Below are 24,880 nucleotides of genomic sequence, written 5' to 3' on the forward strand. Positions count from 1 at the left end.
CTAAACCTCAATAGCCAGAAATGTTAAATGGTATCTCTGCGTATGGCTTTAAAAAAATCTGAAGGATTACATCTATTTTAACTTTTAATTTGTAAATTGAATTGGTTTTTATTGTCCTGTTATTTTTTTTAGAAGTAATGTGTTTTTTCCTCTTTGACATAGTTGTTATTTTTTCTGTCTTACCCAAATAGACTAAGTATCATCTAGAAATGGAGTGAAATTGTTCTTTACAATTCTGTTTCTGTATTTTAGTTCAACTGCTTATTTGTCCACACAGTACTTATGCAAGAGGCTGCAGATACCAAAACCTGATTTATTCCTTCACCAAACTCTTTGTTTCAGATACATTGTCAGCGCTTTCATCAGTTTAGAGAGTTGCTCTTTCACTTTTAAACTTTTTACCAAATATGAACCACTCTTTCTTTTTTCTTCCCCACCTTTTTCATTTTGTAGGATTCATAGACACACAAGTATAATATTTCTTCAAGGTTTTCTTTAATAAACAGTTACTATAATATTACACTGCATACAATTCCAGGTGTTGTTTTTTTTCCTAGTGCTTAAGCACATGTTATCTTGCCATGTGGAACAGTTTCACATTTAGTCTGCACAGACAGGCAACTTCTGTGGATCTCCACTAGTGGTGATGGGCAGAGCTCACACAACAGGGAACAGTAGACTACAGGCAGAGGAAACCATTCTATGTAGTTATGTATCTGTATCCATATGTTCCATATCCATATGTCTTGCTTTAGTTAATAGAAGGCTCAGAAGTGTGAAAGATGCCAGTGTGAATGGATTCTGATATCTGTGGCTGTGACGTTTGTCAACTAATAACCTATTTACCTTGAGACTGTAATAATTAAAGTTGTATGAGTGATTATTATTTTATTGCTACATTCAAAAATTGAAGTATTTTTATTTTGGTTGAACATTTACTGTTGTCTCATATGTTTCTCTCCTTTTTATGATAAAGCCTATCTGGAGAATAGAGTTTCATAGTAAAGAAAGGCGAAATACCGCACTTGTTAATTTGAATGGGATATCATTGTTAGGCTCTGAGCATGAAGTGTAAAATCTGTAAGTCTTTTTGGTAAAGTTTGCAGCTGACAAAACGACTGATCCAGGAGTCCAGTGCAGTGGTTGGAATGGTAGGTTAACTGCTCAGCAATCTGGAATAGTGAATGAAATTATTGGAAAGAGAATAAGATCGCCTTTGTTAGCTCAGGTCAAAGATGTGTCTGTCCCACTTCACCAACATCCTGTATGTCACTGTCTGTTTGGAAATGTGGAAGGAATAGTACAAGTACTCCTCCAGTGTGTTTATATGCCTTCACAGATTTGCAGTGTCAGGACTTTATGAACCAGAGACCCCTAATCTTTATGTTCAGCATCCTTTGAATTTCTTGTCAGTGGATTTATCGAATTTCTTTCTTAAATCTTTGTAAACTTTTAGTAACTTCTTGTCACAGAGCAGTTTCAGGACTTAACTGTTTTGTGAAAAAAGGATCCAATTAATTTTTTGTCTTGCTAATTTGAAGTTTCATTTGCTTCCTCTAGTGCCTTGTACTAGAAAATCAGTCAAATGATCATCCCTCTTCACCTTTTGTGTCCTCTGTTAAACCTTTAAAAATATAAGTGTATAATGATGTAGGTAAACGTAGTGCACTGGTCTGGAAAGGATGAGTAAGTTATTCACTTTTACGGTGGAGGTAGTGATGTCCTAAAGGCAGTGATTTGAGAATTTAAGGACTGACATAACTCTGCAGCAAGATTGCTGATGTTAGATAACATGAACTATGGCTAAGGAGAGCATTGAGCAAAAGTGGATGTCAGAAGTTATCCTGTGATTGTGAAACCTATTTTAGTATTGGCTTTCATGCTAAAAATCCTAGACTAAAAATTTGTTTTAAAACTATGCTTCAGATCACTTTTGGGAAGAGTTCTATTGTATGTAAGTGTTTTCTTATTTTTCCCACTAACAACTTTCTTACCTATGGACAACATTGGTCACCACTTAACACAGTGCAGTAGAGTTAGATTGCAGTGGCAGGCATCTTGACAGGGTGTTGTACTCTTCCTTGTTGAATGATTTGATTCACCTCTTCATCTCTTGAAGTAATTAATTTATGTACCATCTCAGAGTCTGTAGATTACAGGTAGCAGGTGTAATGAAGGTAAATTATTGCTTACTTTCAGGTCAGGTTTCAATTTTCAGAGTATCCATGTCTTTTAGATATACTGTATTTAACAGCTAATGCCTTAGGTTGGAGATTCTAACCTTAATTTCTGTGAAACTGAGCTAATTTTATTGACTACCTTATGCTTTGTACTGGCCTTTATGTAGGCAGTCTTGAGGATATTCAACTGGATTATGTGGCATTCAGTCATACCAGAGAGGACTGTCAGATGCTTCTATTAGAAGGCTCATCTATTTCTTTGAAGAGTAACTTTTTGCAATTGGGGTTGATACTGTGTGGTGCTATGTGATTAGTATTTTGAAAGACTTTTTGTGTGCTTTGCTGCAGAATCTTCATGTTCAGAATATGGAAAGGTGCAATGTGACTTAGATGTTAAAAGTTTTTTTTTCTTTCAGAATTCTCATCTTTAAGTTTTTTGTAGAAAATGCATCATTAGAAGAAAAATGTCAGCAGGAGATCTTCATTGGTTGGAGTCCTTATTCAGGCATTTTACACATCTCTGTAAAAGTGATACAGTCAACTTATTACCGTTTGCAGAGTTCTTGTTGCCAGATGTAAGAAAGAACTTAAGATACTAAGAAATTGTAAGAAATTGCAATGGCTACCTGGTACTAGCAAGAAGCAGGCATGAACAGGAGGCTTGGATATGTGTAAAATACTCTCTCTTGTCAGAGTGGACAAGTCTGCGTGGTTCTGTTTTGATCCTTCTTGTGTTCATTGTGTTTTCCTTCTGTGTGTTACCCTTCTGTGAGGATTGACTTGTTAGGCTTTCTTTGTGTTATCCAAAAGTTGGTGTTGGTTGATAGTGGGAAGCAGTTTTGGTCACTTAGAATGCCAGTGAAGTGCAAATTGTATATATAATAGGAAGATAGTAGATGACACTCGTTATGCAGAGCTATGGCACTGGTTTAGTGCTTTCAGTTTCTGAGTGGGTAATTTATGAATTTTACATAGACCTTCAAGTGTTGAAAAATAAGCGGATTCTTTTGCCAAACTTCATTACAAGTTAAGATGATGTTGTCAAGTGGTATCAGTTCTGTTATGAAATACTAACACATTAATGCAGATAGTGAACTGCAGTTCAGTGCTGATTTGGGTGAATTTTTGTTTGTGCTAGATGGGAGAATTCTTTTGTTTGGCTGTAGCTTATACACAGAGTCAGTGCTGCAGCATGACAGCTTGTAACCTTGACCCAGGGCCTTTGTCAGTGAAAGTGAAGTGTTTTTTGTGGTGTTGGATGGAGAAAGCAGATGCCTGTGATGGGAACTGCTCTTAGTTCTCCACTAACTTCTGACATTCTACATCTGGCATCTCCATTTAATTGTCTTAGTTTAACTTGCGTCTGAATTCCAGCTGATAGAACAAAGATTATCCTCTGCTGTGAAAAAATACAAACTTCAGTTAAGAGGTGCTCAGATGGTGACAAAGACACACAGCTTCCCTAAGCACAGTGCCAAAATTCATTTGTTACTGGCAGTTTTGTATGTTGTTTGTAAGCACTGTGGCAAAGAGTAAACCTTTTACTTAAGACTTTAGCTTGCTTAATAAGACTTCTTGCTTGCTTTCTTTATAAACATTTTTCTGCTCTCTTTTTAGACATGGACCGTGATTATGGGCATGGAGGCTATGGTGGGCCACGATCCATGGACTCTTACCTTAACCAATCCTATGGGATGGAGAGTCATGGAGGTGGAGGCGGAGGAGGTGGTGGTGGTGGTAACAGGTAAAATAATCCTTCAGTTGTCCCAAGAATCCCAAATCCAGTTTAAGTTGAAATCATTCTGTCTTCAAACTTAAGTGTTCCTGAGGCATGTTGTTATGATTTTCTATGAACTCTTTCATTCTGAGTCTTCATGTTTGATAAATACTGGCAACTACTAAACTGGAAGAGCTAGAGTCTTGTAATAATGAGCACTTTTGTGGAAAAGTTCATCAGTGAAACACGCGTCTTTGACAATGGAAAAAGTTTTTTCAGTAATGGCTAGCAATTTGTAGCTGATTGGCCTGAGATACCATTTCTGACATAGCAGACTAGACCTAACTGGTTTAGTGCCTTAGACCGAATCTTATCAACATTCCGTTTTCAAGGAACATTTAGGGTATGTGTTCTTTGGTTTGAATGTGTGGTGCTCAAATGATCTCAGTATTGAAAGTCATGTCCAGATTATTTCATTGGCAGGTACTGATTACACTCAAAACTGTGTGCATGTTCTGGCTGCTTTGTAAGATGGATTGGTCTAAAAATAAATTCTGATGCAGTGGTCTTAAAGTTGTGTATTTAATGCTAGGACACTATTACTGTTGCTCTTTCACATAAAAACAGTAGGGAGCAGCTGATTTTATGTAGGTATTAATAGAGCATTCAAAGAAGCATGCTTTACAGAGTAGTGATTCTGTCTTGGAGGGAGTAAAATGTGAAGAAAACTTAGATAATCTGGTTTTCTTGTGTGCGCCCTTGAATTCTTGTCTGACTGTAGCCAGACTACTGTATAATTCTTGTTTGTAGACACTGATGCCACTGGGCAGGGACAGTACTAAGTAGGAAAGCTGGAGAAGTGTTGTGTTCTGCTGCATGGTTCTGTTAAACATTTTAGTTAAGTATAATTTATTTAATGATTAAGATAGACCTAAAAGTCTAAGCAGAGATTCGGGATTGAGCTGTACCTACCATATAGTAATCTGCATATGATTGAGGTTGAATGACTATTTGAACACTGAAATGTCTCTTGCCATGTAATGTTAATGTTGTGCATGGGCTCTTTCTGTAGATAGTGTTGTTTTCTGTGTAGCTTTGGATCCTCTGAGACTAACATTTTAAAATGAAGGCATTTGGTTTTCTATAGATACAGTTAGTAATTTGAGTCTCTTCTAGTTTATATTTTATCAGTTAAGGGGTTGTCTTTCCCAACTCCTGCTGAATCACCCTGCAGGGACGCTAATGTGTTTCTTTACCAAGTGATTACAAATATTGATGATTCCTATCCTGACCCCCTCCTCTCAGGCAAAGCAAACTCCTGGTAAATAAGATTTCAGCTCCTCCTTACTCTACTCTGAAATTCCAAGGACTCTTTTTGTGTCCACTGTGCATGCATTGGGTAGACTTTCAAAATCCTGAGTTGCTAGACTTAATGGTCTGCAAGTGAAGGATGGATACACTGAAGAGAACAAACTCTTGGACTGGGAGACTGAATCTTATAGGAAAGACAATTTCCAAAATGTGCAAAGAGGAATGGAAGAACATGTGTATTTTTCCTTTAAGATTAGCACTGTAGGGTGTTTAAGACTCACAACTGTACCACTAAAAAAATATTTTTGTTTTCCTCAGTTCAGAACTAAGCCACCTTTTAACTGCTGTTCAATTGTTAGAATACGAGGGCATGATTTTGAAGAAAGGAGGGTTTGACTGGCCTATAGAATCATATGAATGTCTACAGGTGATTATTTTCGTGAGACTAGGGCTGGGCTCCAATAATCTTCTAGTAAATAAATGTTTCTGAAAATTTTAACTAAACAAAGTTCAGACGTACTGAACTTCAGAATTGTTTGTAGCAAAAATGGCTCAGATAGCTTTCTATCTGGTCATAGTGTCGTTTGCCCAGCCCTAATCAAGATCAAACAATAACACAACTGTACGGACCAGTATAGTAATAAATTGATTTTAGTTGATAAATGTCAACTGATAACTTGTCTTTTGAAATGTATAACATTAGTAAGCTTACTTTTTTTTCTCCTCACTGTGCAACTTTTCCAGGTTTGGACCTTATGAGTCTTACGACTCCGGGTCTTCTCTGGGTGGGCGAGATCTGTACAGATCTGGCTATGGTTATAATGAACCCGAACAAAGCCGCTTCGGAGGTAGTTATGGTGGTCGATTTGACAACTCCTACCGGAATAGCCTTGACTCTTTCGGAGGTAGAAACCAGGGCGGGTCTAGCTGGGAAGCACCTTACTCCCGTTCAAAATTGAGGCCTGGGTTTATGGAGGACAGAGGAAGAGAGAGTTACTCTTCCTACAGCAGTTTTTCTTCACCCCATATGAAGCCTGCACCTGTAGGCTCTCGGGGGAGAGGAACGCCTGCTTATCCTGAAAGTGGATTTGGAAGCAGAAACTATGATGCTTTTGGAGGACCATCAACAGGCAGAGGCCGAGGCCGAGGAGTAAGTACAGAATCTTTTCAGATTCTTTTCACTAGACACTCTTTTAAACCCTTTCAAGACCACTGCTTTAAAATGAATGCACTGTTCAGTACAGTGTGGGATTTTTTTTTGTCCAGGCAAACTATCACGGTTGGCAATGTTGTTTACTCCCTTGAAGTTGTCTTCAAGTAGAATCTAGTTCCCTCTTTCTGTGGAAAGTAATAAGTAATAGAAGACTAGCTGTTAAGGTTTGTTAAATCTCTCCTTTTGCTTGAAAGGTGAAGATAAAAGTAATAGGTTTGGTCTAAAAGGGATTAAAAGGACTTGCATTTTTCCTTGTAAACACCAGCATCTTTGCTGCTGGTGGGGAAATTCTTGAATATTATAAAAGTTTAATTCAAAGTCTTTTGAAGTTTTGAGTAGGTTAAAGGTGCAATGTATAAGCAAAAAATAAACCCCAGGTTGTGAATGCTAGAGTAGTTTTTGTTTCCTGTAAAGGTAGAAGTTTAGCAAGTTCTTTAACAGATTGAACATGTGCTTTATCAAACATCAAGTCTTCTTTTAAACTTAATTCTTACTCTGACTTGTGTATTGGAAGCGTGATGGGGAGGAAATTACAAAGGTGGGTGGTTAGCAGTTACAGTGGTTCTTTTTTTAAAAATAAAAGGATGCTTGAAGGGGCATCATCAACTTGAAATCGAGTCCTTTCACAGAACTGAGATTAGTTTCCAGACAGTGTACCTAGTCAGACTTACATTCTAGCTCCTTTTCAATAGATTCCTTTCCAGTGTAGGATGTAAAAACTGTATGTCCAAGAAACAGTGAGATTAATTTTACACAAAATAGTGGATCACAGTTTTGAGAAATAATGCTTAATGTTAAATGAGCTAGGGGAAAAAAAAACCAACCCATCAGAAGACAATTAAAAACCATGCTGTCAGAAGTACTAACTTTAAGTTGATGGTGTCCCTTTATCTTGAGTTTATAATCCCAATTCTGATTATGTTTTTTTTAAGCACGAAGAGTTCAGTGAATGCTTTTCTGCCTGTGACTCTGGGTGTAATTGATTTTAAAATCCTTAAGTGTGCCATATTTCTTTGAGATGCAATTCTTTAGTATCAAACCATACAAATTGTTTGTAGCTTCAAGTGTAGAGGAAGGTTTTTTATTTACTGAATCAAATGACTAATTGTGTGGTGGTTTTGTTGCAGAAAGTTTACTTCACAGCATTCTTGAACACTATAGTTGCTATATTAAAATTGTAGCTCAAGTTTGCATATGGCTGCTAAGTAGCATGTAGCATGGTATGAGAAATAGATTCTAATCTTTATGCTTCTCTGCTTGTGAAGCTGAAGGTGTTAGGTTCTTAAGTTTGAATGCCATCCTTTCAGAACTCATTTAGATCAGAAAGTTTTGTGCAGAGCTCCAACCAAGTAGCCTTATTGCCTTTTTGTTTTGCTTTTGAAATTTACATTGTTAGTCTTTTAGGTAATAAAGGAGAATGTAAAGGGTAAACTACTTACCTTATGTAAAATGCATTGCACCTTTAATAGCTAGACTGTCTGTTTAAAAACCAAAAGTACTTGGGAGTTATCCAAATGCATACTTCATATCAAAATTGTGTACAGTGTAAATGTACGTGCTAGGTAGTTCTGTAACTATCTCAACTAAATAAATTAACATGGAGATGTTGTGCATGGAATTCAGGTTAAGAAAAGTGCCTGTTTTGGTACATTCTGTCCGTCACTTAAAAAATGCTTTAAGAAAACAAGTGATACCCATCATAAGTATGTTGAAGTTATTTTTATGTTCTTTTAACTTTGATAGTGTAGTACTACTTATCTTATCATAGAATGGTAGGGGTTGGAAGGGACCTTTAGAGATCCTCTAGTCCAACCCCCAATTTTCATGGCAATACAAATATTTCTGCTTATCCATGTCACCCATCCAGTCAGTGGGCTCTCTTCTGCTTTATTAATCAAATAATTCAGTTAATATTGAGAAGTATGTTGACACTTTTGACAATGTTGCAGCTCCTTAAATTCTCCCTCTTCAGATTACTCATTTATTCCATGACTCCAGAGAGGTAACTTTCATAAACAAGTGTCCATAACTGATTGTACAGCATTTTAGAAATAATAGAAAGGTTAAGTCTTTCAACTGAGTTTTCATGTTGCTGCCAGGGCTTTGTGTTATTCCCTCCAGGCTCAGCTGGTAGATGCCGAGTGTATTGAAGTTAGTGGAAAGATAAGGATAAAGATAAGTGAAAGGAATGAACTTCAGTTAATTGCCGTTCCACGCTGGACAACCTTCTTTACTCAGTTTTCAAATCACTGCTAGTCATTTGACATGAAGAAGCTCTTTTTAAATTTTTGTCTTATTTAATTTTTTAATAATTACTGACTAAGTGTTGAAAACTGAGTTGGTTAGCTGGTTGTTTTTTTCCCAGAGGGAGAACTCATTTGGCATCTAGAGAATCTGAAGAGAGGAGCCAAGTGATAGGCTGAGAGGTGGACTCTGATAGAAATGTTCATTGTCTGGACATTGGTTCTGAATAAGCAGAAACACAGTTTATACCTATGTGTTCATGCTTACTGGACAAACACCCACAGTGCAATTATACAACACAACATCAGACTAGGAGCTTAAATTTCCCCTGCATCTTGCTCTAGAATGCAGACTTCAGGCAGTTCACAGTTTTATCGTACCAAGTAATTGTGTTATTTCTGTCAATTTCATATGCTAATACTTTTTTTTCTTGATTTCACAAATTTTCAGCATATGGGAGACTTTGGAGGAATGCACAGACCTGGAATTGTTGTTGACTATCATAACAAACCCAGTCCTGCAGCAGTTGCTGCAAGAGGAATAAAAAGAAAAATGATACCACAGCCGTATAACAAACCTGGTGGGACGTTCATCAAGAAACCCAAAATGACAAAACCCATTTTGAAGCTGAGCCAGAAAAAACCACCTAGTAAGTAGCAAGTGCCAAAATTCTTTAGTTAAAATTACTCTTTTGTTGTTCATTAGGAATGGTCTTATTTTAATATTCAGAAAGAGGACTGTATGTGCTGTTTTATAATTCTTAATTTTGTCTCTTTGAAGTACTTCACAACAGGTTTCTCTGAATTTACTCTTCTGAGTCTTCTTTTAAAGAGAATTTACTGAATGAAATTGAATATTTTAATGTGTTTAAATATATACTGCTGAAGACTGTTTAATTCAGACTTTATAATGGTACTTCCTGGAGGCAAATTTTCAGCACTGAAAATGATTTAAAAATCTCAGGTTGCCTTAAGTCACGATACCTGACAAATATGCCTTCGCCCGAGTCTGGATGCTGCTGACCAGGTTCTCAAATGTATCCTGGCAGGAGCTTGAGCCTTTGGAGGGAATGTAAACTTGGGTATTAAGTATTATGAATGGCATGTAAACAGTCAAACTTTAGGTTTTTATGCTTGTAATTTTGTCAGTAATTGGATCTACAGTGTTTTATGTAGTCTGGTTTCAAATCACACCTGAAAAATATTTAAATCACTTTAGCTCAAAGCTTGTAAGATAAATGTGTAGACTTGGCAGAAACTTCCACATGAACATTTTGGGTTTGATTTTGTAATTCTAGTTAATACTACTGTGTATTACAAAACTATTCCCTTAACTTCGAGAGTACTGGAAAAATTTCAGTTACTGGGTATATGGAAAGTGTTCCTCTGCCTTTTGTATAGAGAATGTTATTGTTGGACCTCCCGATTTTGTTCTGATTAAATTAATCTGTAAAATACATGTCCAGGTATAGCCAAGGCTTGTATCTCAAAGGTTTCTCTTAGCTCTTCTGAAAGAAGAGCTTAGTATTGTTTTCCACCTCACCATTTTCTACAGTCCAGTGATGAGTGTACTATGTAATGGTAAAGTTATTCTGAGAAGTAGAGTAGATAGTGCTTGTTAGAATGCACATCTCAACTTCTGTGGCTCTCAGACTGGGGGGAAGAAACTGTTGGTTGGCTTAACATAACTTTCTGAAACTTGAACTGAAAGATGCTCTTGGCAGTATCGTGTAGTTGGAAACTAAAAAGTGGGTGACAGATAACAGAAAATTGGATACAATTAGTATACAGTAGATGTGTGAAAATGTCTCAAAATTACATTGTCCTTTCATTCTTGACTTTCTAGTTTTGTGGAGTTAGATACAGGTGATTGTGTCTAGAAGACTATAGTTTATATTCCTAAGGATAACTGATTTGAGAGTTAGATAAAATCTGTCATGTTTTAGTAATAATACTATAGACTATCCTAGCTGCATAACAAGCTGATTCTTTTTCCTTAATGTGTTGTTGTCTTACAATGCATTGACAGTGACAACATTTCTGCATTATTTATTTTTTTCCTCATTTTATGTTTATAGACATGAAGACATCATTCCAGGATTCTACTATAGAGGTAAAGATTCCCAAATTTGGAACAGGCTTGTGATTCTTTTGGAAGTTTTCACAGTATACCTTAAGATGAATAATTATTAAACCAGAGTTATAGAAATGAAGTACTTAACTATTAAAGTTTTTCTAAAAGTAACGTTTTAAATCCATTTTGTCTGAGTCTTATTTTGATTGCAGTCTGAAATCCTTACTGATTTTGAATGAGAGATATAACTTGTGCAGATAGGCTTGGAAAAAAGCCTACTTGGAAAGTATCTGTAAACCCTCCTTATTCTTGTAAGCTGGCATATGAACACTTCTCATGTTGTCACGTGCAGTCAACTTGATTTTTGTGCAACTGTGACCTGCTTGGATAGGTTGAAAAATTTTAAATACAAAATGACAGGGAGATTACTGAACAGCAGTGAGCAACAATGGATAAGACAGAAGACACATCAAGCAGAGGGGGTAAATAAAACAACCAGTGTTAACAGGTGTTTTTGATTCAGTACAAAGTTTATTTCCCACCTACAGAAAGATCAGTTTGTAAGAATGGGATTATTAAGCTAAATGTGTATCTGTCTCTCCATATCCTGATTCTATGGTGAAAGACTGGAATGGTATTTTTCTTGTTTTGAATGGAGGTATTAACATATTCTCAACTAGTTCTTTAAACATCTGAACTGTAAGAGTATTTATGTAGAAGAGAATTTTGATTGTGAAACTGATTCACAGAGACTTGAAGGCATTAAGGAGAAATGCATAAATCTATGCTGAATCTAAGGTGCTTTGCTTCCTTATATTCTCATATCTGATAAAAATAGCCAGTAACAGGTGATTGGAAGTAAGCAATTTGCACTGTCTTTTTCTGGATTTAGAATGACAGTGTTTTTGTTGGGTTTCTTTTTCCTCACAAAAATTTGTGGATTTCATTTCATTAGGAAATTGAAGTGGACACAAGTGGTGCAGTTGTTATATATGAAGACTTTACGAGAGATGCTTATGATCTTGGCTATCAGACTTTTGGAGGTAAGTCAGTTTGCTTTGTCAGGTAAGGTATTGTGGGTATTATATTTGTGTGACTTTGAATAGATACAGTAAGCTTGTAGGTATGACCTCTGTTAGTTTATAAATTTAGGCCATGAAGATAATTGTAACATCCACCTATCACTTATTTTCTTCTTTACATGCGTATTATCTCCTTCCTTTCTCATCATCTCTGTATGTTGTGGTTGTTAGACTTGTTTTATTTATTGTGAAAATGTAAATGGTCTTCTATGCTTACTGCCATCCACTGCTTAAATATTTATCCCACTGGTTCCTCACCCATATCCTATTATTTATCCCACTAGCTGGTCAACCTCACCCTTAAATCCTAGGTGAGTTGTTTTTATAAAAGTGGATTTAGTTAACTCAGCTGCTCTCAACAACACAGGATTTATTACATGTGCAGTTTTAATGAAACAGATTAATAACTACTTAACAGTAAGGAATGCTGGAAATTTGCAGCAAGCTGATTAGAGTTTCTGTTCTTGAAATAGTAATTTTTTAATGTTTTTTTTGTTCTTTTTTTTTAATTGTGTGAGGTTTTTAATTTCTGAAAGTGTGTGTGAGTGCACTGAAAAATGGGAGCCCCAATAGGGAGTCCCAGGTCATACAGGCAGGTTAATATTCAGACTCCCGTTCCCCAGCTTGCAATAGGATGGGCACTTGAATTTCTGAGCTTGAGGGATAAGATATAGGCCACTTCACTCCACAGAATGCCATACCAGATGAATTTTTTTAACATCTTTGACAATTTTCTAAGCTTGGTGGTAAGGCACTAAGTGAAATTTACATCCTGAGATAAGTCATGGGAATTGCTTCTGTGAGTGGATGGGTGATTTCAGATTGAGTTTAATAAAGTCTTTTGGATGGGAGCTTTTCTCCTCTTCAGCTCAGAGTATTATTTTAAACTCCTTGCTACAAAGTAGAAAAGTTTGGAGTAATCAGGAATGAAATGTTTTAGTGCTTAGTGACACTTCTGGAGCCACAGAGCTTTTTTGCAAGTCTTATTTTTTTGTATTATGCTGCTCTGCGTTGCTTACAGTTGCTGTTTAGATGGAGATAGATTTCATGGAGGTTTAGGTGTTGAACTGCAAAAGAAAAATAAGTGATCCTCTTTCTTCTACTCTAAAACTACTCACTAATTGTTTCCCTTTGTCCATGGGCTTTTAAAGCAGACATGGGAAGAGACAAACATTTAAGTACTCTTATGCAAAAAGTCAATGGTCTTAAAAGTCTTTAATCTTGCAAAGCTGATTTCTAGTTACTGTTTGTTTGCAGTCTTACATGCCAAGCGATAATCTAATGAAGTTCTTTGAAAGTTTGCTTGAGTTTTTGTTGCAGGGAGTTGTCATTCCCCTCCTACCCTCCCCCTTTACTTCCCTGGTTTACTTTTCTGTGAAGTCAAATGAAGTCTAGTGAGGAAAATAATAAACCTGTTGAAGATTAGGTTAGGTTCCATGCCTTAATGAAACATTGCCTTGTCTCCTTTCTGTGACCCTTTGCTTTTAATTTTGGAAACTGCCTTCTCATCAGAAGACTTTAGAAAGTTTATTTAGGGGGTGGTAGCAAGGATGCTCTAAAACTATGGAGAGTTTGAAATTATGTGTTTCTCCCAATGCACTCACAGTACACTTCTTCTGGTCACTTGAGGAGGCCTTTAATAACTAGGATCAATGGGATAGAGTTTGCTTCAACTCTGAATTTCCTTATTTTTAGGAATATAATCTGGAATGTAACCACTTAACTACTGAGTTTGCATTGTTAGAAGCAAATGTTTAAATTGTTTGTCTTTAGAGGAGGAAAATGAAGCAAAACTTGTGGCGTTTAAATAAGTCATGGAACCACTTTCTCTGCGTACTGAAGAGACAGGAAAGACAGTTTAACTGGAGTGGAGGTTTTTTGGTTGCGTTTTGTGTGGGTTTGGTTTTTTTTGTTTCATTCATTTATTTTAACATAACACTTTAAAATCCTTCTGTTGTATGTTAAGATGGCAAAGGAGAAGCCAAAAGTGAGGAAGAAGAAAAGCGACGGATCGAGGCCAGAAGAGAGAAGCAAAGGCGTAGAAGGGAGAAAAACAGCGAAAAATATGGAGATGGATACAGGTTTGTGCTGTAATTTCTGTTTTGTCTGCAGTGGTTTTCTTCCACTTCTGTAACCTTCTGTGAGGTTACATAACCTTCCTTCGGTAAGGTTATGTCTGCTTTCCTGAAAGACCCCTTTGATTTTTAGGAAAATAAAATGCAATGAAGAAAAAAGTAAAAAACCCCTTCCCCCTGCCCCACCTCAAACCAAAAAACCTGAAATTAAAAACCTTCAAAACCCAGCACCAAAATTCTGTGGCTTAGACTGAATGTTTCACTGGACTTCCATATCAGAAAATACACAACTTCCTAACCTCCCCTACAGTGCATCAGTGCACCCTTATTAGCAGCTTAGAATAACACTGCTTTTGATGTGCATGTTACACGTACATATGTATTCATGCTGACTTAATGAGCTGTTAGAAATTGATTTATTCTGTCTACTATTTTATTTGTATGTATGGTGAGCTATTTTCTAGCAAAATTAAGTAGGCCTGTAATTGTTCTTAGTCTGGCAACAGCCAAGCAGGCTAATGTCCACCACTGGACAAAACTGTTCTCTGTCAGTGCAGTATATGATCACAGCATTAGGGCCTCTTCCTCATTGTACTGAGGAGACCATATTTCCTTATAAAGATTATATAGGGTTTTTTTAATGGAAAATGAACTTTAAATGAATTCTTTCTGATTACGTGTAATGAGGAAGTTGTGGACTGGCTTGACTGAGTACTACAAAAGGTGACCCAAACTAGAGAGCTGTGATAGATATACTCAGAGAATAATATGGCTTTTACATGACTAGTTCCTGACTTCAGCAACTTTCATCTTTACGTAGATAATTCATTACTCTGAGCCTGGCCTGATTTGTATTTGGTTATGATAGCAGTCAACCTTCATAATGGTAAAAATCAGTGGATTCTTTTTCACTTAGGCTTCTTTAAAGAATGCTTTTTCCATTGCTTTTCTCATTAAGTTTGTCATATCCTCATGGTTCCGAGGAAAGAACACTTCTTTAATATTCATGTGTTTCTCTTGCTAGAATGGCATTTACTTGCTCATTTTGCAAGTTTCGAACGTTTGAAGAAAAAGAAATCGAGTCACATCTGGAGAGTGCAGCTCACCAGGAAACATTAGATCACATCCAGAAGCAAACCAAATTTGACAAAGTAGTGATGGAGTTTCTTCATGTAAGATCACTGTTTTTATTTATGTAATTCTTCAACTACATTCCAATGCAACGAGTTACTGTCTTCACATTATGCTTAATTTATCATTGTTACTTCTTGTGTAGGTGACTTTTGGCATAGCACATGCTACTAATAGTGGAAGCAAATCAGAATCTGTGTTACTTTTAATCATAAAAGTAGTGCCTTAAGAAGTAACAGTAATTGTTACTTATTACAGAGATGTTCTGAGTAATACTTGAAGTATAGATTCCTATTGGAGTATAAACTGTACATTAAATGTGTTACTTCTCTTTTTCTGATTCTTTGTAGGAGTGTATGGTGAATAAATTCAAGAAGACAGCTATGCGTAAGCAACAGACAAGTAACCAAACAGAAAATGCTCAAGCTGCTGAAAAAGATATAATGGAAGGTGAGTAATGGGTTTTTATGTGAAAGTGCGTATTGTGGAGCTCTGCTTGTCCTTTTCTCTTTTCATTCCTTTTCAAATTTGATAAAAATGTTTGGATTAAAATGATTATTTTTCACACCTTTTCTGTATCGGGTAGGGATTCCTCACTTTGTTTGTGATAGGATGTGGACTTTAAGCACAGTGGGAGATAGTAAACCTTATTTATATTTGCTATCCAGGTAGCCTTGTCAGAAAGCAAGATAAAATTCTGCTAGGTACTTGACAAGTAGTTATGTAGGTTTCACCACAGTCTTACTCAGTATAACATATGAGAAGTGGCAACAGGTAGATGTAGATAGAATGAAAGAGAATGCATAAGAAAGCAATAAGGTGATAACAATGAAATATGGTAGCAGGGATTTGGATAATGTAAGAAGAGTAGTGGCTGTGGTTTTGAGGGACGCTGACAACAGCAGGATTTTGAGCACTGTCTTGGCTACCCAGGATGCATCTTGGCTTTTTTTTCTCCCCCTTCCCCCCTCGGCTGCCCTCCAGGCAGTTTTCTAGAATATTTTGTGTGTTCCTGCCTGATTCTGCCAAGTCCTTCCTCTTTATCCTTTGTTTGAGGGCTTTCTGCTAGAGCCAGAGGGGAATGTCTGTTGAGTACCTTTACTTTAGGCAATAACTACGTTTGGATATTACCCTAATTCACTTGCTAATAGTTACTTAAAAATGGATATAGCCAACATCTTAGCAGTCTCACAAATTCTTCTTGTGTACTTTCCCTAAGTAATGGAGGGCCTGTTTGTCTTTATGATCAGAATGTTCTATTGCAAGCTAATATTTAAAGTGCAAAAGGAACTGGAATGATATGTTTCTTCCTGATGATAAGGAGAAGCAAGGGAACAAATCTGTTGTTCTTATGAGGGGTAAAGTAAATTCAACTGTTTTGATGAAGCTTTGTTTTTCACGTGTGTACTATTAAGGATATTAACTGTTGTTGATTTTAAATAGATGGCATTTTTGTACATGTTTCATTGGGAGTGTTGTGTTATTTGCCTCTGTTTAGGCAGGTAGGTGTTCCTATATCATAACCTAAGACAGCAACCATAATTACCTGGGTCTCATATATAGTCTGTCAAGAGATGTCCAAGTGAAAAACATCCTCCTTCAACATTGCCTTTAGAGAACTTTATTTTGATGCCTGAATTTGGGTGAATATTCCCCTGTGGTTCAGTTTGACATGTTTTAACAACTGAGAGCTTTAAACAACCATTTCCTTGTGCTTCCTTAGAGCAACACATTTTGTGTTAATGATTTGTTGCTTCTTTTTTTGCAGGGGTTACTGCTGATGACCATATGATGAAAGTTGAGACTGTTCACTGCAGTGCTTGCAGTGTGTATGTTCCTGCGTTACACAGTTCTGTTCAGCAACACTTAAAATCTCCTGATCACACAAAAGGAAAACAAGTAAGACATGGCATGTTATTTAAAATAAAACCAAACCAGCAAGTGTAATGTAATAGTAGGTGAAAAGTGTTATGGTACTCTGCAAGCAATTCCTAAGTTCTTGTTAGTATTACTACTTCTGTGGAAAACTGGAATGTCATTGTTACTCTTTGTAAATGTGTTGTCTTGTGAAGTAGCCAGCACTGAAGCATCTCCAGCTAGTGTAACGTTGGTGTGCTTAATAGCTGACAGCAGTAAGTCCTAAGAAGGACTGCTTACATATGTTTCCAGTGAGATAAGCTGGGTGTCTCCTTTGCTTGACTGTTATCTTTTTAATTTGAAGAAAAGTGAGAGCAGCTCAGAATAAGCTGGAGTATGATATTGGTCCCTGTTGCAGTTTATAGTGATATAAGGTTGGTTGAAGGGTTGAAAGAATAGCATGAGTGAAAAAAAGAACAGTTGTCTCAGTAAGCAAGATTACCAAATTAATGTTTTGTCTATGTATGAGCTTCTGTGGTGATGGAATATCATTTGAGTTGGAAGAAACCTTTTAAAGATCATCTAGCCCAGGCTTTCTACAGTGGATGGGAACATCTTCAACAGTATGTTAGGCTGTGATGGAAAAGCATGCATGTTCTCTGTAGATGAGAATAGATAACTGGTTGTAATCGGATGTGTGGTTGCAATTCATTATATAAACAAGACATAGATATATTCTTTTTTCTCAACCTAAAGCAACAAACTATAAACACAACCCAATTTAATTGAGCTTATTTTGTGGTTTGGACTTCAATGCTAAGAATGAACATATAATGCTGCAATATGTTCATGATTTTCCTGACAGAAACTGACCACGAATTCAAATTGTGTATATGATAATTATTCACTGTAAATTTTTTTCACAGGCCTACAGAGAACAAATTAAAAGGGAGAGTGTTCTTACTGCCACCAGTATCTTGAATAATCCTATAGTCAAGGCACGATATGAGCTGTATGTGAAGGTAAGATTCAAATGGAAAAAATCTGTGATGTTTGCTATATGACAATTTCCTCCGTGCTGACGGAGTTTAACCTCAGTGCTCTGTCTTCAGTTTCTGACTTCTAGGTAACTCACAGATTGAGTATACTTGTAATGTATTTTGCCAGTCTCAGATAATTTTTTTGTTTCCAGAATTATCACCTTCAGGTTTACCAGTTTTGTGTTTAGATTTACCATATTTTTATATTTATATATATAGTCAATGTTTCATTAGATGCTTTCATTAAAAAAGTTAAAGCTTTAAGAAAACATGAGCACTGTAGAGGAGTGCAGAGCACTGTAGAAATAGTCTGTTTTTGTGTTTAGAAGCAAAGAATCCAGCATAGCTTTGTACTGAAGTACAGTGCATACACTGCTCAGCTACTTTTTGTTCCATAGAATTTCTAGGATCCATGGCAACACAGAAAAAATGAAAGCTTAAATTTAAAAGGCACGGCAGCCTGTGTTACAGATAAGTGGCCTGAGAAACATATGGGGATTCATTTTTAGGAAAATTGGGATTTTGTTTTTCCTTCTGGCCTAACAAAGTAGCTTTTTCTGTAGTACCATGGATAGCTATTGTGCTTTCCATTGGTTTAGAATTTTGCATGTGACCAAGCTGGACTCTTTTGGACAAAGCAATGCTGTGTCGTGGAAATATGACGAGATATGAGCCAATGCAGAAGTGACTTACGTTATACAGTGTCAAATTAGTCATGTCTTGCAAAATTGTATATGGTTGGATATGGGAATCAGTTTTGAACAACTGTATCTGTTTAGAAAAGGTAGCAAATGAGGAGATATAACACCACCTGTAATACCTGTCACTCTTTCCAGCCACTTCTTCAACTGTTCCTGGTGGCCTGGTACCTGTGGGCATTGTCTTGTACAACTCCCTAGAAGGAGCTGCCTAGGGGGTACTGGGAAGAGGGGCAGTGGAAGTTTGCAGGATTGTCTTCACAAGGAGACTGACATTTTCAGAATGCCTAGTGCAGGTGTTTCCTGAGGTGGATTGAACTTGATACACTTTCAGCAGCACCTGCATAGTGAGATGGATCTGGCTTCAGGTTATGCAAATCCTTCTCAACCTTATCCAAATGTATTACCAACAAGACTGGAGGGAGTCTGGTTTAATTACATAGCATATGATAAATCAGAGCATGCAGTGTGTGATTTGGTGCCTGCAGTCTTCCAGGAGAGGAGGAAGTCCTTCTTAGCAGCTGAAAATAGCTTGCCTGAGGTGAGGGGCAGGCTGGTATGGGGAAACACCCCTGCCCACAGCCTCCCAGCCAAAAAATCCCAAGGGAAATGACCCACAAAAAACCCCAACAGAAAACTAAACCCAAACCCAATTCTAAAAACCCTCCAAACCCAGCAGTGGTTTGGAATGTGTTGACTGTCCTGTATGTGCAGTATGGAAGGAGGAAGTTCAGAGCTGGTAGGCTTTCATACAGATCTATGCAACAGCCTTAAAAGTGGCAAAGGCAGATCATCAGCATCACAAACACATTTGACAAAAGGAGACAAAAGTTTAAGTCAGCAATGCCTAATTTGATACAGTTTGACACGAGCAAAGAAGACTTTTCTGTTACGTGGTTGGCTGTCCGTGTGCATATTGGGAAGTTTGTCCTTTGAGTGAGTGGCCTAGAAGAGGTGCCTATCCTCAATAAAATTCAGTTAGGGAAAGCTCTTTTTCTATTGAGGCCAGGAGTACTTTCTAGAACCACCTTTGGGTCTCACCTTCCCCCAGTGTGGTTTTGTTTGAAAAATTGTGCTTAAGTAATGGGGATTGTCCTGTGGTGCTATTGAGTAACTGCTTGGAGGATGACAATTGAATGTCATTTGGGTTCAGTAGCTGGCTGACACCTGGCAGCAAGGTGGTCAATTTTGAGGATGTTTGTTGTGATTGTATAAGACACTTCAAAGTTGAAAGCTCTGGCAAATGTTTGTCAAATGAAGGAGTGGATCATGACTTCTGGTCTGGAGTAAGCTGGATGATGAGCAGTAACAACTGCTTTTTTACTTGAGATACCTTGGCCACTGCTGAGTAAATGCTATTCTACTCATTACTTAATTCCTCTACCCAGTGCTTAATGGAAAATCTCGTTTGCCCTTTGATTTAATCTTCTCCTCAACTAGAGACTGCTCCACAGATTGCTTGCTGTGTGTGCAAAAAGCAAGCAAGCAGATGCATCCATTTTAAACACACAGCTTCAAATGTGTCATTCCACAAACATTCAACTTTCATTTTTCTCCAACCATGTATTTCTAGTTTGATTGTGAAAAAGGCAGAACTCTTTTTGCCGTAAATATTTTCAATTTTCAATATTGTACTGAAGACAACTTCAGTAAATTAGATGATGTAGGTTTAGAGAAAGTCTTGGTGGTTTATAAAGGCTCTGATCTTTGTTAATGCTTCTGGTCAGTGACTAGAGCTACAAATGGAAGGGAAAAGCCAAAAGTTTCAGGTAGGGCTTGGTAGCAGTTGTTAGTGCCACAGCTGAAGATAAGAGCAGCAAGAGTCACAATGCAGGAGAAGAGTATTTCTTAAAAGTGGCCTTCTTAACTTACTAATGCAGCTTCCTAGGATCTATTAGTATTGGAATAACTGTTGATATGTACTGTTCTTCCACTCTGACTGTCACTTACTGTATCATGTGTTCTGCCACAAAATGCTGCTTCTGTTCCCTGTGCTGCTGCTGCATTCCTGGAAATCTCTCCATTCACTTTCTAGAAAAACTACTTTACCAGAATTGAGGTTTAGAGTTGTCAAAACCCTCATGTGATCTCTAGGATCTTAGTGATGCTGGTGGCATCTTTTATGCTGTCTTATTCCACTACTTTAAGAAAAAAATCCTATATTTGAAAATCCAATTTGGTGCTTAAAATAACAGCATATTTCTTGCCTCCTGTCCTTTGCATGGAAGGAGCCTTTCCTCTTAATATCATTTGATATCCTCATCATAGATATTTTGATCGTAGAACCTTGAAAGGATTTTTTTGAGAGATATCTCTGTTTTCCTCCCATTCATCTTGTGTAGTTCCTTTTCATGCTTCCAGTGTACCCTTTGTATGCTTTTTTAAAAAGTTCTTCATTTCTCCTTACTCTCCTACATTAATGTTGTAAAGAAGAGAGGAAGGAGGTGGGGTGGGGATCCACCACAACCCACCTACTGGCCACTCTGAAACAGTCATCTTAGAAATCTTACGAATGTGTAGCAATTCCCTTTATAATAAGGAAGAAAAGACACTACTATTTCTCACTCAAAGTTACCACTTGATGAAGTCGTGACTGTCTAATTCTGGACCATGTAGAATTTCCTAGATAGAATCATGTCTGTGATTAAAAGCTGTTTGGATGTTAAGAGAAGCACCATAGAGGTTGTTATTTTCTATCTCTGGATCACAGGACTGTTTGATCATGTGTGTCAGTGAAGGGACTCTGCCTCAGCTAGGTAGGCAGACTGTGGTAGCTGTTGGGGTCAGGTTCGCCAGACCTGTTATAAACAGACACAGAGAGTGATTTCTGTGGAGGTTTGAGTTCTGAAGCTTTGGTTGTAAATACCAGTTCACAGCCTTAAGCTTTCCCTGCAGTTTAAATGTTCTAGAGGCAAGGGTCCCAAAGAATGCATCTCTTGGGAATATACTACTTACCTGCTTGTGTTTTGGTGCTCTGTAGACACCACAAAGTCTTTCTGCAGCAGTTCAATTGTGTGCCTGTGTTCTTGTTTTCTTTGGGTTTTTTTTTGTTTTGTATTTTAAAGCCATCTGGGGAAGATGGGACCAGTGTGGCTGTCAAAACCAACTAGGATCAAAATTGACTCTGCATGCTGTGCTGGATGCCTCTGATGCTACACTGCTGGAAAAGAGTGCAGTCGTTAGGATCTTCCCCTTGAGGGCAGTAACTTACTCCTTAGTTTGAGAGCTTGAAAAGTGCATTTTTCTCTGGAAAAAAAACAGTTGGAGAAAGCAATTTCATTTTTGTTGTTGTTATTGTATAGAGATCTGCTCAGATGGAAGCAGTGAGCTGAATCTTTCTACTAGGTTAGACAGAAGCAACGTACTGTCTCCACAGGAATGAAGTGTTGTTTTCAGTAGCTTGTCCCCAAGAGTCAGGAACAGTCAGAAGTTGTCTACAGGAGTGTGGAAGTAGTCATTTCAGGAGTACATTCTTTAGCTACAGTTCAGCATCATGCCTAGTCTGGACATTGAGAGGATTCTCATCTTTCCACTTGTATCAGACCTATAAAAGGACTTTCGAATCTTTGTGAATTGTTTACAGAGAAAGTCCACCTTTTGTTTTCTTTTGCTAGGAAATAATGCTCTCTATTAGGCCATGTGACACTCTTAAAATACCTGTCTTCACTCTTATGTCTGCTGGTGAGCATGTATTTGAAGCTAAACAAGTGGAGTGTTCTTACATCTGCAATTAGCTTATTTCTGTCTGTATTTGCAAATCCTTGTTCCGGGACCCAAATGTGATTGAAAATATTTAGCTGAACCTAAGGAAAATGGCACTAGAAGCTTTGCAGTCAGGAGGTCTTTGGCAGCCAGACTTTGTATCTTGAAGTTGGAAGTACTACCATATTCATGGGGTTTATATGTGGCAATTATGCCCCTGATTGGGCTGCGAATTGATTGGGCTCAACAGATATTACCACCCAAGTGGTGTAGGCTGGCCATTACAAAGCGTGTGCGTAAAATGATCCTGGGACTTGGAAGAGCATGCTCTCAAAGAATTCTGCTTTCTTTGGGTTACTCATTAAATAGAAATTATATTTCTCAATTTTTGGAATAATAACAAAGCCAAGTTTTTGTTTAGTGGCATTTGTGAAGTCTTTTTGTAGCTTTCTAACTTTCCAGTGATTTGTAAGCTGGAAGACCCTACATGAAAGTGTAACTGAAGTAAGAATATGGAATTAAAAAGACAAAGGGCCTAGTACTCATTTTTTTTTAATAATCTTTTAAATAATATTCTTGAAATCCCAATCCTGGTATAATTAGTGGTTGGCATCATCTGTTCGGATGAGACTTGCTCTGTCAAATGTTGTAACATGAAAGGAGTTTTACTACTGAACTCCCAATACTTTGCTCTGTGGTTTTTTTTTGTTGCTTGTTCATAGTTCTTAAATATCTGAAACAAGTGAAAGCTGAGATATGTCTTGTACTGAATTAATGTATCGAACAGAAAATGTGAAATTGGAATACCAGGATATTTAAAATGCTGTCTGAGAAGTCTGCTTGATTGTTTTGCTAGGTGAGCAATGATATTAATTTCAGGCTAGTCAGCGTACTTAATTCTAGATTTCAGTTACTGAAGAGTTTGCATTTGATGGATGGATGGAATTAGAGTGAGTAAAGACTAAGGAGGAGCAGAGCAAAACTCTTCAGGTTTGGGTTTAAGTGGAGAGACAAAGGAAGCAGATGCAGTTCTTAATAAACATATTGCAGTCTAACCGTGTGATTTTAGTTTACTGAATGTTGGATTTAAACTGCATTTGTAGGTAGCGTACTTTTGCTTTTTCTCTATGCCACTTCTGCTTTCATGTAAGCAGTGTATTGGGATCCCAATTTCCAGTGAGCATAAAAATGAGGTGTTGCTAATTTTAAGTCAACTTTGTTTTGATTTTCTTGCAAGAAGTTTCCAGCTATTAAAAAGTTGTATAGAACAGCATTCTTTAGTGGCTGCTCTTTTCATTCACTGAAATGATATCTATTTCAAATATAGAATAATACTTAAAGTGTGTGTTTTCAATCTTCTGTTTCAGGGTGAAAATCCTTTTGAAATTAATGATCAGGCTCAGGAGCAGCAGGCAGAAGAAGAGGACAAAGCTGATGAGCCAGCTGAGGCGGAGGAAGAAGAGGAGGAAGAAGAGGAAGAAGAAACTGAAGAACAGACTGACTTCACTTTAGACCACACTGAAGATAACTAAGTGGAAGAAAATGAAACTATATTAAGGGGGGGGCAAAACAGCTTTTTATTTCTGCTCTAAAGTGGCTAAGACTTTTTAATAGTCTCAGATGACATTGAAGATTCCCCACCATATGCATGCATTCCATTCCGTGGAGAACTTGTTTATATAATTCCTCTGTGTTTCTGATTTTGTTTAAAATGAAATTAAGACTATTTTAGTTGAGCTTTTTATAGAAAACTGACTGTTAAAGCTGATTAAAACATCGTGTTGTATATTTTTTTAAGCATCCTATTTTTTTGGTGTGTGTATTGAAAGTTGGATATAATAATAACTCTCGGTCTAATCAGTTGAGAAGAAAGGCTGGTCTGTGGGGTAAATGTATGAAGTGCTGTATGGCATAAGCATATATTTCCCTCTTAGTACAGAATGAGTAACTTCAAAAACCGTGCTGTTGAGTGTGGCTGTTTCGGGGACTGCATTGCACTCTGTATAATAGAGTATGTGCTATAATATGCCTTGTAGCTTTTTGTGATAAGATGTACCAGTTTGTAGCAATAAAACACATAATGTTACTGTTTAAAAGTGTCTATGGTTAACTGTTTCAGGTGCTTCCCCATGCTGGCTACCAAGTTGTTTCCACATCAAATCTTAATTGATATTATGATTGAAATGATTTACAATTTGTACTTGCATCTGAGTGACTCTTGTTATTAATTGCTGAGTTTTGATGTATTCAGGCTCCACTTCCCAGGACAGATAAGCACTTTGACTGTGACAGTATGCCTAGGGGAAGCATGCTTGCAGTGTGTATCTCAGAAGTTATATATAAGTAGACTTGGATTTTTTTCCCACAGTTCCTCCTAATGTAGCTTTTGACTAATGTGAACATGAACTGTCTGATTTAACTATTTATAAGTACAGCTAAGTAATATACCTATTTTTTTCCCTAAATGTAGTAAGTTAACCAAGTAACTGTATAATCTCTTATGGCTATTGTGGGAAGTTATTTTCAAAAGTCTCATCAGATATGTAACTTGTGCACC

General features: G+C 37.2%; 1 protein-coding gene across 3 annotated transcripts in view; it reads left to right on the forward strand.

Moving 5' to 3' along the window:
* Positions 1–24,419, forward strand: part of ZNF326 (zinc finger protein 326) — a 43,508-nt gene extending 19,089 nt beyond the window's left edge. For all 3 annotated transcript variants that reach the window (XM_062004257.1, XM_062004255.1, XM_062004256.1), the window contains 11 exons: positions 3,798–3,924; positions 5,953–6,358; positions 9,116–9,314; positions 10,743–10,777; positions 11,694–11,781; positions 13,787–13,901; positions 14,920–15,067; positions 15,377–15,476; positions 16,795–16,925; positions 17,810–17,905; positions 23,691–24,419. In XM_062004257.1, coding sequence (XP_061860241.1) covers positions 3,800–3,924; positions 5,953–6,358; positions 9,116–9,314; positions 10,743–10,777; positions 11,694–11,781; positions 13,787–13,901; positions 14,920–15,067; positions 15,377–15,476; positions 16,795–16,925; positions 17,810–17,905; positions 23,691–23,855 — 1,608 coding nt within the window. In that variant the 5' untranslated portion in view covers positions 3,798–3,799 and the 3' untranslated portion in view covers positions 23,856–24,419. The remainder of the gene's footprint in view (positions 1–3,797; positions 3,925–5,952; positions 6,359–9,115; positions 9,315–10,742; positions 10,778–11,693; positions 11,782–13,786; positions 13,902–14,919; positions 15,068–15,376; positions 15,477–16,794; positions 16,926–17,809; positions 17,906–23,690) is intronic.
* Positions 24,420–24,880: the final 461 nt, after the last annotated feature.

The sequence above is a fragment of the Colius striatus genome, chromosome 10 (genome assembly GCF_028858725.1).
Source record: "Colius striatus isolate bColStr4 chromosome 10, bColStr4.1.hap1, whole genome shotgun sequence".
Classification (NCBI taxonomy): domain Eukaryota; kingdom Metazoa; phylum Chordata; class Aves; order Coliiformes; family Coliidae; genus Colius; species Colius striatus.